Source organism: Mirounga angustirostris, unplaced genomic scaffold (genome assembly GCF_029215605.1).
Source record: "Mirounga angustirostris isolate CCGP_5_RB_7025 unplaced genomic scaffold, mMirAng1.0.hap1 SCAF_17, whole genome shotgun sequence".
Taxonomy (NCBI): Eukaryota; Metazoa; Chordata; class Mammalia; order Carnivora; family Phocidae; genus Mirounga; species Mirounga angustirostris.
In genome coordinates, this window is record NW_026991725.1 from 54,972,807 (window position 1) to 54,986,524 (window position 13,718).

Genomic DNA, 13,718 nt, shown 5'->3' on the forward strand with positions numbered 1-13,718 from the left:
CCCAAATTTCTTTTCTTGTTCATTCTCTTTTCTTTTTATTTTTTTTTTAAAGATTTTATTTATTTGAGAGAGAGAGAGAGAGGAACAGCATGAGAGGGGAGAGGGTTAGAGGGAGAAGCAGGCTCCCTGCTGAGCCAGGAGCCCCATACAGGACTTGATCCCAAGGACCCCAGGATCATGACCTGAGCCGAAGGCAGTCCCTTAACCAACTGAGCCACCCAGGCACCCTCTTGTTTATTTTCTAATTTCTGAGTATAGTAATTGATTTATTTTCATTGTTTCTTTTCAGACATCAAAGAATTTCAGAGGAATGAATTTGCTTATTTGTAACTTTACAGAGCACTTCATAATCATTTTTTAATAAATTATAGTTCTCAGTTCTATTCAGGTCAAACTTTTCCAAATGGACTAAGTTTTTAAAATTTCAACTTTTTAAAAAAAAATTTTTATTGTTATGTTAACCACCATACATTATATCATTAGTTTTTGATGTAGTGTTCCATGATTCATTGTTTGTGCATAACACCCAGTGCTCCATGCAGAACGTGCCCTCTTTAATACCCATCACCAGGCTAACCCATCCTCCCACCCCCCTCCCCTCTAGAATCCTGTTTGTTTTTCAGAGTCCATCGTCTCTCATGGTTCGTCTCCCCCTCCAATTTACCCCCCTTCATTCTTCCCCTCCTGCTATCTTCTTTTTTTTTTTTCTTAACATATATTGTATTATTTGTTTCAGAGGTACAGATCTGTGATTCAACAGTCTTGCACAATTCACAGTGCTCACCATAGCACATACCCTTCCCAATGTCTATCACCCAGCCACCCCATCCCTCCCACCCGACCCCCCACTCCAGCAACCCTCAGTTTGTTTCCTGAGATTAAGAATTCCTCATATCAGTGAGGTCATATGATACATGTCTTTCTCTGACTGACTTATTTCGCTCAGCATTAACACCCTCCAGTTCCATCCACGTCGTTGCAAATGGCAAGATCTCACTCCTTTTGATGGCTGCATAATATTCCATTGTATATCAACTTTTATTATCTACAATTTTATTGCATTATGATCACAGAGTGGCCAGTAAAATTTCCCTTAAGAGACTGTAATAAGGTTTTCTTTCTGGTATAGAACAGATCAATGCTTTAACCATACCATGAACAATTTAGAAAAACTGTGTAAGACATATTGTTGAATTCTCTCATTTTTACTCGTGAGTTTTTTAATGCATTTCTAGTAAGTTTTGCTATAGTCACTTCCAAAGTTTGCTAGTGTGATGAATTTCGTAACGGCTACTTTTTCTTCTTGAATTGCACTTTTATCAATGTACAGGGTCCTGTCTGATTTAAGGTACTTTGTGGTGTGTGTGGGTGGGTGGGTGTGGAGGCAGGGGGAGGAAGGCCTTTAACTGATACTATTGTTTCCTCAGACTGATTCAGTAAGTCAAACAAAGCCATGAGAGAGATCCACAATTAAATCACATTTCTATTACTATCAAGAAAGATACCCCCTTGCAAATGGCAAGATTTCATTCCCACCATAACATAATAAAAAGAAAGAAAGAAAGAAAGAAAGATACCGCCTTAAGAACAGAAAGTGTAAGAAAAGCAGGTAGTGTTCTATCAAGTCAAAAGTCTTTGGAGTTAGATGAGAAATATTTATCTGTTATGCGCCACAAAAGTACAAACTCTAATCAAGTGATGTGGCCATTTGAATGAAGATCTCAGGCTCCCAATTATGAGCTGTAAGAATTAAGGAAAACATAACTTAAATCTAAGGTATGTGGGCATTATGACCACCTCCTTCTTCAAGTTTTGAAGTCATTGTTACAGAGAGATTACAAAGATCCTGAACCTAAAATACTACACCCATACAAACTATCAATAAGGATGAGGGCAAAATAATAGATATCCTCACATAAAGGTTGAGAAAATTTATCATGCATAGACTATCTTTGTATGTGCTCAAAGCAAATATGCTCCAACCACAACAAAATGGGCTCTAGTGGGTATGTGGAGTCCAGGGTATGAATCCTGTCCTTGTCCCTGCCCAAGGTCTCTGTTGCTTAAAAACCTCAGCAACCTGAGAAGGCAACCCCCAGAATCACATGGGATGAAATTCCTGTACTATTTATAACAAAATGCTTACGTAAACTACCTTTTAATCCTAGAATGATTTAGAATTAAGTAGAGAAGTATTTAAAAGAATTAAATGGGGGTGCCTGGGTGGTTCAGTTAAGCGTCTGCCTTTGGCTCAGGTCATGATCCCAGGGTCCTGGGATGGAGCCCCACATCTGACTCCCTGCTCAGCGGGGAGTCGGCTTCTCCCTCTGCCCCTCCCTCCACTCATGTTCTCTCAAATAAATAAAATCTTTAAAAAAAATAAATAAAAGAATTAAAAGAGTAGTAATTATGTAATTACATATATGTATAAGCAGTATTATGTATTAAGAAATACCTACTTTTTGGGATTCCATGTTTAACTTTAGGAGAATTGGACCTATTAAGAGTTCAGATCAGCCTCATGATTCCAATCTAAAAGGTGTAACTGAGTAATTAATTTGTGATTTTAATTTGAAAGTGTGCATCTACATATACCCACATAGGCAGAGAGAATGTGTGCTCTGAAATATACAAGCGGATTTAAGAATCACCATGTTTATAAATGTAATTATTAAATTTATAAGGTTTTGCAAAACTGGACTGGTTTGTCAGACCTAATAGGAACCTAAATATATTAAACTAATAAACACAATTTAAGATATTTTAAATTTATTACCAAGTTTGTAAATGGAACTGAATATTAATCAAATATCCCTTAAATGGTGACTATTAAATTTTTCTGGACTTATACATAGACTAACAAGATGCTGATCTTGAAAGCTTAATTATTCGCAACTCTAACTGACTTAATTTTTTTTTTTAACTGACTTAATTTTAAAAATCAAAGTATTGCCAGAATATACTTTTCTGCAGCATGTATATTTTGTTTTCTGTCTTAAGCTACAGGAGCGGGCTCTTTTTAAAAAAAATGCAGATTTTAACCCATTCACATTTATTACAGTAACAGATATATTTGATCTTATCTGGGTTTTTTCATGTATTATCACTCATATTTGATTTATACATCATTTTTAATCCTAAAAGAGCACATTTTCCAAAGTATGTCTCTCGGAACATTAGTTCCACTCTGAAATTCTTCTATGGTACAAAATACATCTGAGAAAACTGTATATTATATTCTCTTCTTAGTGAATATTGTAAAAACTCTGATGAATCCTTGAAATCTAAAACTAATGCCAACAGAAGCCATTAACTCATTTGCTCAAGCCTTGCAACCAACTCCACTCCCGTGCCCCAAGCCCCAAACTGCTTTGAATAAGATCAAACAGATGACAAAAAGTATTTTGGAAATAGAAAATATAGTTAATGGAATTTTAAAAGCCAACAGGAAGTCTGGAAGAAAAAAGTGAATACAGAGATTGACAGAATATATAACAGTTTGGCAACAATGGGTCACAGGAAATACTCCAGCCAAAGCAAAAGGAATGCAAAAACAGAGAAGGAGGATCTGAGAAGTAGTGGCCTAACGCAAGAGTGAGACAGGACCAGAAGGTAACCAAGTGCAAACTTAAACATGCTTATCGGACACTTTCTATTTGTGATGCTGCTCTAACCTTTCACCTGTTTTAACAACAACCTCATGAAGGAGGTTATATTTCTAACCCCTTTTCTAGATGAAAAAAAACTGAGGCTCAAAAAGCTTAAATCACTTGCCCAAAGTCTCAGAGCTGGAAGTGACAAAACTGGGATTTGCACAGTCTGGCTCCAGAGCCCAAAGTCTTAACCACCGTGCTTTTCATCTTCAAGAAGAAAACAAATTCTCTATAATAATGGAGGTAAAATTGAGAAGTTCCATAACAGGATTAAAGCATGTTAAAATCATTTTAAAAGTAAATAATTATAATACTTGTACTAACTCCTTTCCAAGCTACTTACTCCTGTTTTTCTTTTAAAGTAATATCATCTGGGGCGCCTGGGTGGCTCAGTTGGTTAAGCATCTGCCTTCGGCTCAGGTCATGATCCCAGGGTCCCGAGATTGAGCCCCACATGGGCATCCCTGTTCAGAAGGGAGTCTGCTTCTCTCTCTCCCTCTGCCCCTCTCCCCCACCTGTGCTCTCTCTCACACTCTCTGTCTCTCAAATAAAAATCTTAAAAAAAAAAGTAGTATCATCTGCCACAGATCACAAGTTAAGCAATGTAAGATTACATTTCCTCCTCTATAAACCTAAACGTACTACCTGGTTCTCCAGTAAATAATACATATTTATATAATACATATGGGATCCTAATATGTTAGTTTTCAACTTTTAGAATCAATCTATGGACAATGCACACAAGATTTAATAATACTAATTACAGAACAGAACATTCTAGTCACGTGAAAGGTTGAGAGGCAGACCAGGACAGGGTATGGAGGATAATGTGGAAAAGAAAGAAGAAATTTAGGGATGTTATATCCTCATTTACCTAGCTAAGGACACTGTTTAAGTTGGTTTTTCAAGAAATGCAGGTGGGAAGAAAGAAGGAAAAGGAGGGGGGGGAGGAGGAGAAGAAGGAGAAGAAGAAGAAGAAATAATAATACAGGTAGTAAACAACAGATTTCCTTAGAATTCTAAACATTTTTAAATTTTTTTTTATTTTTATTTTTTTTTTTTTTTTTAATTTGAGAGAGAGAGAAAGAGAGAGAGCACATGAGAGGGGGGAGGGTCAGAGGGAGAAGCAGACCCCCTGCTGAGCAAGGAGCCCGATGTGGGACTCGATCCCGGGACTCCAGGATCATGACCTGAGCCGAAGGCAGTCGCTTAACCAACTGAGCCACCCAGGCGCCCTCTAAACATTTTTTTAAATGAAAATTTCATACAGCAAAGTTGAGAGAATTTTACATTTTATATACACACCATCTATATTCCACCACTGGCATTTTACCATACTAACAAGAGCTTCAGAAAATTTAAGTATGACTGGCAGGTTTTGGGGGGTGGGGGGGAAGAGGACTATAGCAGCAAAAATGCACTAATTCCTCAACTTTCACAGTGAGGGTCAGTAGATAGCCTTGAAAGCTAGGAAGTCAGAAAAGAGTACAGGTAGAGTGTATTATGTAGAATCATGGCAATAACCACCATTTCTTTGAAATGCCCCCCAAAATAAGGTGGGATAACAAATGAAAGGATGAAGAGATGGACAGATATATAAAGCGAATGTAGCAAAATGTTAACTGTACAATCTAAGTGATGGATATATATGGGTGTTTACATGTCTTTCAATTTTTCCAATCAAATTTTTTCTTAATATTGACACACGTGTGGTTGTCTGGAAAGAAACTGCCAGTATTCACCAATATCTGTGCTGTCCTCTGCCTGGCACTTCACACAGACATTTTCTGGTTCCTGAGCAACCAGGTGGGGTCGTGTGACTGAGACAGGCCAGTGGAACCCGGGGGGAAAGGATGTGCGCCACTTCCAGGCCTGGCCCCTAAAATCTCCTGCAGTATCTTTCGTGTGCTCTTTCTTCTCCTGACTGTGGGCAGATCCAGCGCAAACTGGCACCTGGGCACTGAAGATGAATGTTGACCAGCTTCGGTCTCTAACAACCATATACTGCCCAGACTGCCCCCAACTCACACTAGACTGTGATGTGAGGGAGCAATCAACTTTTACTGTCTGAAGTGGCTATTCGGGTATTTGCCTTTAACCAGTTAGCATCAACTATAGCTAATATAAAGTGGGACCTGAGTGGGTATGAATAGACGCTTTTACTTTTGGTTTATATCATTTGTATTCATTGTTTAAACACATACATGCAGGGGCACCTGGCTGGTTCAGTTGGAAGAGCATGTGACTCTTGATCTCGGGGTCGTGAGTTCAAGCCCCATATTGGGCAGAGACAGTACTAAAAAAATAAATAAACTTAAAAAAATAACAAAATAAAAAATAAACACATACATGCAAATTTAAAATAAATAGTAAGCAAATATCAGCTAGTAGTAGTGAAACTGGGTAAAGCCTACTAAACTCACCTTTGACTAAGGCCTCCTTTAGTATATTAGGCACCTTTGTGTGAATATAAACAGGTAAAACTGCAAAATGGCACCCCTTCCTCTGAACTGATATAACCTTACCTGGGCCCCCTCATCCCTTTATACCGAGATGCCTTTGAACAGTGCACAACCTGTGCAACTATACGCAGCAGCCCTCTCTACAATGCAGGTCCTGACAACCTGGTTGGAAACTGAAGGACTGTTAACTGGGAACTTGTAGGAAGTTCTCATTCTAGCTGCCCTCACTTATGCAAATTTTCATGTCTCTTCCTTGATCCATTTCTCTTGCCCATCCTACAATACCACAATAAGTCATAATGACCCAACTCAGAGGGTCACCGACACCCCAAAAGAGGAAACTTGCTGCCACCATGGCCAACTCCAGGGCTAGAAAAGAAGCAGCAGTTGAGAGCCTGTCTTCTGCTTTGGGTGTGCCCTAGAGAGGACAAGGTGCTTCCACCTGGAAAAGATGAGGGGCATTCTAGCCCTTTTAAGCCTGGGGAAGGGAGGTCTAAGATGGAGATTTTACCTCATTTGCCCTTTCAATAGACCGTCCCTGCCCAAGCAACTGAGGTCCTGTGGCAGCAGCCATGAGATGTGCCACTTGGACCTCTATTAGAGAAAGGACTTAGTGTTCAGCTATAAGGACCACAGGCAGTGGACACCTCTGGCTCTTAGTGCCACCAGGATCCCAGGACTCAATCTGGCTTTTGAGCTGAAGGTATATTCTTCCTAGGCCGCCTCCAGCAGTGACTGACCACAGCAAGAGCACTGGGGACTGGCCATTTCTGCCCCATCAGGGACTCTAATGGGCAGTCTGTTCTGGAGCTCCCCCAATCAGCTGGCCAAGACCTTACCAGATCTGCACGGCTCTTTGAGGCTCTCCCTGCCCAAACCTGCTGCCTCCCTGCTTCCCTTCACACATGTTGGATCTGCAGCATGGTCTAAAACTCTTGCCTGGGTGGCTCAGTCGGTTAAGCGTCTGCCTTCAGCTCAGGTCATGATCTCAGGGTCCTGGGATCGAGTCCTGCATCGGGCTCCTTGCTCAGCGGGGAGTCTGCTTCTCCATCTGCCTGCCATTCCCCCCTGCTTGTGTGCGCGCACTCTCTCTCTCTCTGACAAATAAATAAATAAAATCTTTAAAAATAAATAAGTAAAACTCTCCTCAGCTCAGTTCTGGCTTCCCACTCCTTTTCGTGTTTGTCAGGTCTCTAATGAACTTCTTTCACTCCTCAGTCTGTTTAGTAATAATTCTTTTAAAGTAATCTCTATACCCAGCGTGGGGCTCAAACTCACAACCCCAAGATCAACAGCTGCATACTCCACCGACTGAGCCAGCTAGGGACCCCTCCTATTCTTTTTAAAGGTCTGCATCTCAAACGACAAAAGTGACACAAGAACTGCGTAAAAAAATCAGACTTGCTCTCCCCTTGTCCAGCCTTCCTGTTTCCCCCTTACCTCTACCACTCATCTCTGGGCCCCTTGCTCTGACAACCCATTAATCACTCGTTCTGATTCTAGTCCAATGCGCCACAACTACCAGTGGGAGGCTCCCACCTCGTCCTAGCCCTCATGGTAAAGCAGATTGAAGATACATTCATCTTTAACAAAACTCTAATTTCCAGAGGTTTTTTGGGGTTTTTGGGGATGCATTCTACAGCATTTCATCACAGCATTAAGAGACCAGTTAAAATTATACTCACACTTTCAGGCAACACTAACTAGTCCCTAAGATTTTCCAACTGTGATCTTTACGTGTAGCAAATCAGATCGATTTCCCATTGTGAAATTATATTCATTCTTGAAAAATGCAATGAAGTAAGTCCCTGGCATAAAAATGTCCTTTTCATCTCCTGTCCATTAGAATGCTTTAAGCAATGTCACTTTGGGGTGCCTGGGTGGCTCAGTCGGTTGAGTGTTGGCTCTTGATTTGGGCTCAGGTCATGATCTCATGGTCATGCAATCAAGCCCTGCATCAGGCTGTCCACTCAGAGGGGTGTGTGCTCATCCCTCTCCCTCTGCTCCTCCCCTCACTCGTGCTTTTTCTCTGTCTTCTCTCTCTCTCTAGTAAGATTTTATTCATTCACTTATTTGAGAGAGAGAGAGAGAAGCAGACTCCCCGCTGAGCAGGGAGCCCAACTTGGGGCTCGATCCCAGGACCCTGGGATCACAACCTGAGCCGAAAGCAGACGCTTAACTAACTGAGCCACCCAGGCACCCCTGAATAAATAAAATCTTTAAAAAAAAGGGCGCCTGGGTGGCTCAGTTGGTTGGGCGACTGCCTTCAGCTCAGGTCACGATCCTGGAGTCCCGGGATCGAGTCCCGCATCGGGCTCCCTGCTCAGCGGCGAGTCTGCCTCTCCCGCTCCCCCCTCTCGTGCTCACTCTCTCTCTCACTCTCTCTCTCAAATAAATAAATAAAATCTTTAAAAAAAATAAAAAAAAAAAAAATAAAAAAAAAAAAGCAACAACACTTAGAAGTTGGAACCCAGGGGTGCCTGGGTGGCTCAGATGTTAAGCCTCTGCCTTCGGCTCAGGTCATGAGTCCTGGGATGGAGCCCCACATCAGGCTCCCTGCTCGGCGGGAAGCCTGTTTCTCCCTCTCCCACTCTCCCTGCTTGTGTTCCCTCTCTTGCTGTTTCTCTCTCTGTCAAATAAATAAATAAAATCTTTAAAAAATAAAAATTAAAAAATTAAAAAAAAAGAAGTTGGAACCCAAATAACTCTTAAAAGCTCTAACAAGAGGGGCAGTCTCTTCGCAATTTTGACACAAAGAAAATGAGTTTTTACTCACACCTGGGCAGTTGTGTGCTAATGAGGTGTTTTTAAAATGTTACATATCCTTTACCTAATAGTTTATCATAGCGCTGTTTATGACGAAGGCATTATTTTGCAAATATTGGCTGTTCTGCCCAAAGAAGTTCAGATACCTGCTGTGTCATTTAGAGTTACTCCTACGTAATCTACACAGTAACCCTGTCTCTGTCTTCTTCATAATGTTCCCGTGGGGCAAAGTTTTCCATCCTGGTTCTTGTACCAGTCCAAGGCACCCCCACCTCTGCCCAGGCCCAAGGATACGGCCTAAGGCTACTTGGCCTCCCTGCCAAGACCCACAGCTGAGGCACTGGGAGGTGAGTCAAGAGCTAGGGACAGGGCGCCTGGGTGGCTCAGTCGGTTAAGCGACTGCCTTCGGCTCAGGTCATGATCCTAGAGTCCCGGGATCGAGTCCCGCATCGGGCTCCCTGCTCGGCGGGGAGCCTGCTTCTCCCTCTGACCCTCCCCTCTCTCATGTGCTCTCTCTCTCAAATAAATAAATAAATAAAATCTTTAAAAAAAAAGAAGAGCTAGGGACAGACGCTAGGAAGACCAAAGGTCTACTTACAGTGCTGCTCCTAATGCCAGGGATGTCACTTGCACAAGTCACTCCACCTCTCAAAGCCTCAACGTCCTCAGTCAAACCCCAATTAAAAAATCACACCCTTGAGAAATTTTTGAAGGGTTCTGACTCTGTCACAGGAACACATACATACTCGCCACCTGCCACTCCAGGATTCCAGCATTAAGTCGACCATCTCTCCCCAATCAGCCAAGATGCAATTTTTGAGGCTAAATTAAATTCCACTTCCTTCGTGTGACAGAATAGAAATGTTCTGGTTTTCTTTTTAAACACACCCCGTGGTTATCAGCATCTAAATCTGTGCCGGAGGCCACGATGATGAACCAGAAGATGAAAACTAGAGCCCAGCTGACTCTCCACCAGGCTCGCTTAATTTCTGAGGAAATAAAAATCGGAAAAGCCGGCGAAGTTTTTGGTATCCCAGAATAAGCACGGGCTATTCTGGGCAAGAAACAGTCACAATCAAGCCCTTGGTGTGAGGATGAGTAACAGATCTGCTGACGGGTTGCCACCTTCCACGGGACTCCAGAAAGTGTGCAATATGCAAATGATGCACCGCAAAATGGACAAGGAACCAGAACACGACTGCCAAGTCGCACTTTTCGTTGCAAATGCCCAGAAAGTCTGCAAGAACTGCCTACGCGCACGGTACTGGAGACCCTGTCTGGGCGGCAGACAGGAGGGGCAGGGCGGATTCCACCGGGAAATCGGCACGGAGCGCCCCCCGCCCCGACCCCTCTCTCCACGGGCCTGGCCTGCGTGCTCCCGGCCACGGAGACCCGCTCCCGCCCGCGCCACTCGCTGCGTCCGGGCGGACCCAGGGCTTCCAGGTACGTGCTTATAGCGAGTGGCATTTCCTTGTCGCGGCACAGACACAGGTAATTTCACCACCCCACTGGCGCATTCCAAAGGCAAGAATCACATCCCGGGAACTTCACCTTTCCACTCGCCCCTGGGCGCCCGCGGGGCAGCGCGGCGGCCGCTGGCCCGAAAGGCGGGTGGGGGAAGGGCGCCGGGCCGGGGAGGGGGCGCGGCGCGACCCCCGCCGACAGCACAGACCTGGTTCGGGATCTTCGGGCCGCCCCGAGTGGTTGCCCATGCTCGGCCGACTCCGGCAGCGGCCAGGTGGCCGGCCTCGGACAGGGTGTCCGCCGCGCTGCGGCTCGCGCCGGCTCCGGCTGGCGAGGCAGCTGCGTCCGGCGGGTCCGCTCCAGTCAAAGAAAGGGCCGGGCGCCTTCCAGTTCCCGGCGGCCGCCGGCGGAGCCGCTCCTCGCCCGCGCGGGCGGGCCCCGCCCACCTCATCTGCATACCGCCCGCTCGCAGCCCGCCCACCTCAGCTCCAGGCGGCCTGCCCGGCGAGGCCCGCCCATCTCATCTGCATAGTGCCCTCCCATCTCATCTACATATCGCTCGGGAGCATCCGAAGGGTTCCCTCCCACGCGTGGGAGGGCCGCACCGGCTGACCGACGTCAGGCCTCTAGGGGCCGACGCTGAGAACTGCAGCTGGACAAGGTAGGCTGGAAAAACCCCACCGCCGGGAGGCTGAAGCCAAGGGCCACGAGAAAGGCAAGATGCCGCGAGGGAGACATTAGATCGCATGTCAGGGCAGGAAAAACCTAGGGTTGGCGTGGTACAGGCGCTGGAGAGATTTCCTGGGTAAATGAACGAATGGACGCACAAGCAACTCTTGAGGAGGACGTGAAGAAGAATAACACTTAACAAAGACGTGCCGGTTATCCAAGATGAATACGACCGCGAATAATAAAAATGCATACCAATCCTTAGTGGTAACTGTTTTTGCTGCGTATCAGAAAGGACTAACTTATGGAAATTGCCCGGAACGACTTTCATAGTTAATCTGACAGTGAAAACAGCCAGAAATAACTAAATCCTGCAGTGAAAAATATTTAGGACGAATAAAATCATGAGTGGAATGGCTAGTTCTCTCTGCATTACATGAACGCTATGGCCCATTCTCAGTTCTCTTCTTACCTATCAACATCTCAAGTCACCGCTGATCATTCAACTCCTCAAAACGGGAGGAGGAGTTCAGACACCAGGACCCCACCTCTCTGGTCTCCTCTTCTCAATCCCCTTTGTTGGTTTCTCCTCATCTCCTTGATCTCTAGCACCTGGAGTGCCCCGAAGGCAAGAGATCTCTATCCACCTTGATCATCTCTTCTCTAACTTGGCTGTCCCCACCAACTTGTGGCTTTTAAATACCACCTCTGTATCTTGAGCCTGGTACCCTCTTCTGTATTCCAGACTCATTTAACTAACTACCTTATTGACACCTCCACTTAGGTGTCTTAAGAAGCATCTCCAATTTAACTATTTTCTTCCATAGCTGTCTCATATAGTCTCCAGCTCCATAAATGGATTACGTCAGAATTCTTATCATGAATGCCACCACGTCTCAGCACTTCTCACCACCTTCCACTGCTATCACCTGGTCCAAGCCACGGACCATCCTACCAGGATGATTGCAACTGCCTCCTAACCAGTCTCCCGTCTTCTGCCCCTGCGTCTTTATACTCTAATCTTCACATAACAGAGTGGTGCTTCTAAAACATAGGTCAAATCATACCAAACTTCCATTTACAATGCTCCAATAGCTTTCTGTCTCACTGGGAGGAAAAGCCAACTCCCTGACGCTGGCCTCCACGACCCTGAATAATCATCCCCTCCTTCCATCAGTGGACTCACCTTCTCCCTCTCACACTGCTTTTGCAACAGTGGCCTCCTCACTGTTCCTCAAATAAGCCAGTCATGCTCCCACCCAAGGGCCTTTGCCCCTGTGGCTCCCTCTGCCTGTAATACTCTTCCCCCACATTCCTACATTACATAGACCATATGTTTCATTCTCTTTCACTTCCTAGGTCTCTGGTCCAACGTCATTCCGTTAAGAGGGGCTTCTCTTGTCACACCACATTAAATAGTAAGCCAGACCCCCAATGTATACACTTCCCTGCTTCGTTGACCTCCAGGATGCATGTCACCTTTTAGCATGCTATATATTTACTTGTTTACTGGTTTATTGTCTCCCCACTAGATTGCAAACTTCCTAAGAACAGGGAATGAACGAATGAATTTATAGGCTGTATCATAAACCAATCAGCTCGTACACATTACTTCTTTTTAACATTGCCATGGGTTGGTTTCTCCAACAAAACTGATTTGTCAAAAAGAGGAGCCATAGTTCTATTTCTGTAAACTACACAACCCAGCACAGCACTGAGCACACAGAAACAAACGTACCAAGGAAAATAAATTGCACAGGATGATTTTAGAGCAGAAATGTATACGAAATCAAGTTCAGCCTCCCCACCCCCTTTTTTAAAGGTGAAGAATAAGCCCAGAAAAGATGGTTGACTACAAATATTTATGAGATGATAGACAAAGGCTACAATTGTGAACCCTGTAACAGTGACACAACTTCAATTTACAGAACAGTTACATCCTTATCCACAGAGTTTTGAAAACTGATGAGTCATTTTATTAATCCCATAAAATGTTAAGCAATTAACCTGTGTCTTTTTTTGACAGCTAAATAAGACACTAACACAAGATACCTCCTGGACTCTTATGGCTCTCTCTCTCTTTTTTTAAAGCTTTATTTATTTATTTTAGAGAGAGAGAAAGCAAGCACCCTGGCAGGGGAGGATGAGGGAGAGAATCTTCCAGCAGACACTCCACTGAGCATGGAGCCTGACCAGAGGCTCAATCTCACGACCCATGAGATCATGACCTGAACCGAAACCAAGAGTCAGACGCTTAACCGACTGAACCACCCAGGTGTCCCAGGCCTCTATGCTTTTATATCTGCTATATTCCCTCTGATTTGATACTCTGATATAGAATAATCTGGCTTCCTGGTAAGTACCTATTCATCTTTTAAATTCTTGCTCAAAGGGGTGCCTGGATAGGTTAAGTAGGTTAAGCATTTGCCTTCTGCTCAGGTCATGATCCTGGGGTCCTGGGATTGAGCCTAGCATGGGCTCCCTGCTCTGTGGGGAGTCTGCTTCTTCCTTTCCCTCTAGCCCTCCCCACTGCTCATGCTCTCTCTTTCAAATAAATAAAATCATATTTAAAAAAATATTTAAATTCTTGCTCAGGTAGGGGCACCTGTGTGGCTCAGTCATTTGAATGTTGGTCTCCTGATTTCAGCTCAGGTCATGATCTCAGGGTGGTGGGATCAAGCCCCACGTGGGGCCCCAAGCTGAG

At 44.3% G+C, this 13,718-nt stretch overlaps 1 protein-coding gene across 14 annotated transcripts in view; it reads right to left on the reverse strand.

The window, feature by feature from the left end:
- Positions 1-13,718, reverse strand: part of SPECC1 (sperm antigen with calponin homology and coiled-coil domains 1) — a 276,684-nt gene that overhangs the window by 137,948 nt on the left and 125,018 nt on the right. For 3 of the 14 annotated variants that reach the window (XR_010408729.1, XM_064583451.1, XM_064583455.1), the window contains exon 1: positions 10,433-11,095. The exons of 4 other annotated variants lie outside the window; for them this stretch is intronic. Coding sequence is in view for 8 of the 10 variants with exons in the window: in XM_064583451.1 (XP_064439521.1) it covers positions 10,433-10,802 (370 nt within the window). In the remaining 2 variants the exon portion in view is untranslated. Of the gene's footprint in view, positions 1-10,432; positions 11,097-13,718 lie in introns of those variants that run through there. 7 more of the 14 variants (XM_064583459.1, XM_064583458.1, XR_010408730.1 and 4 more) reach the window with 6 other exon arrangements.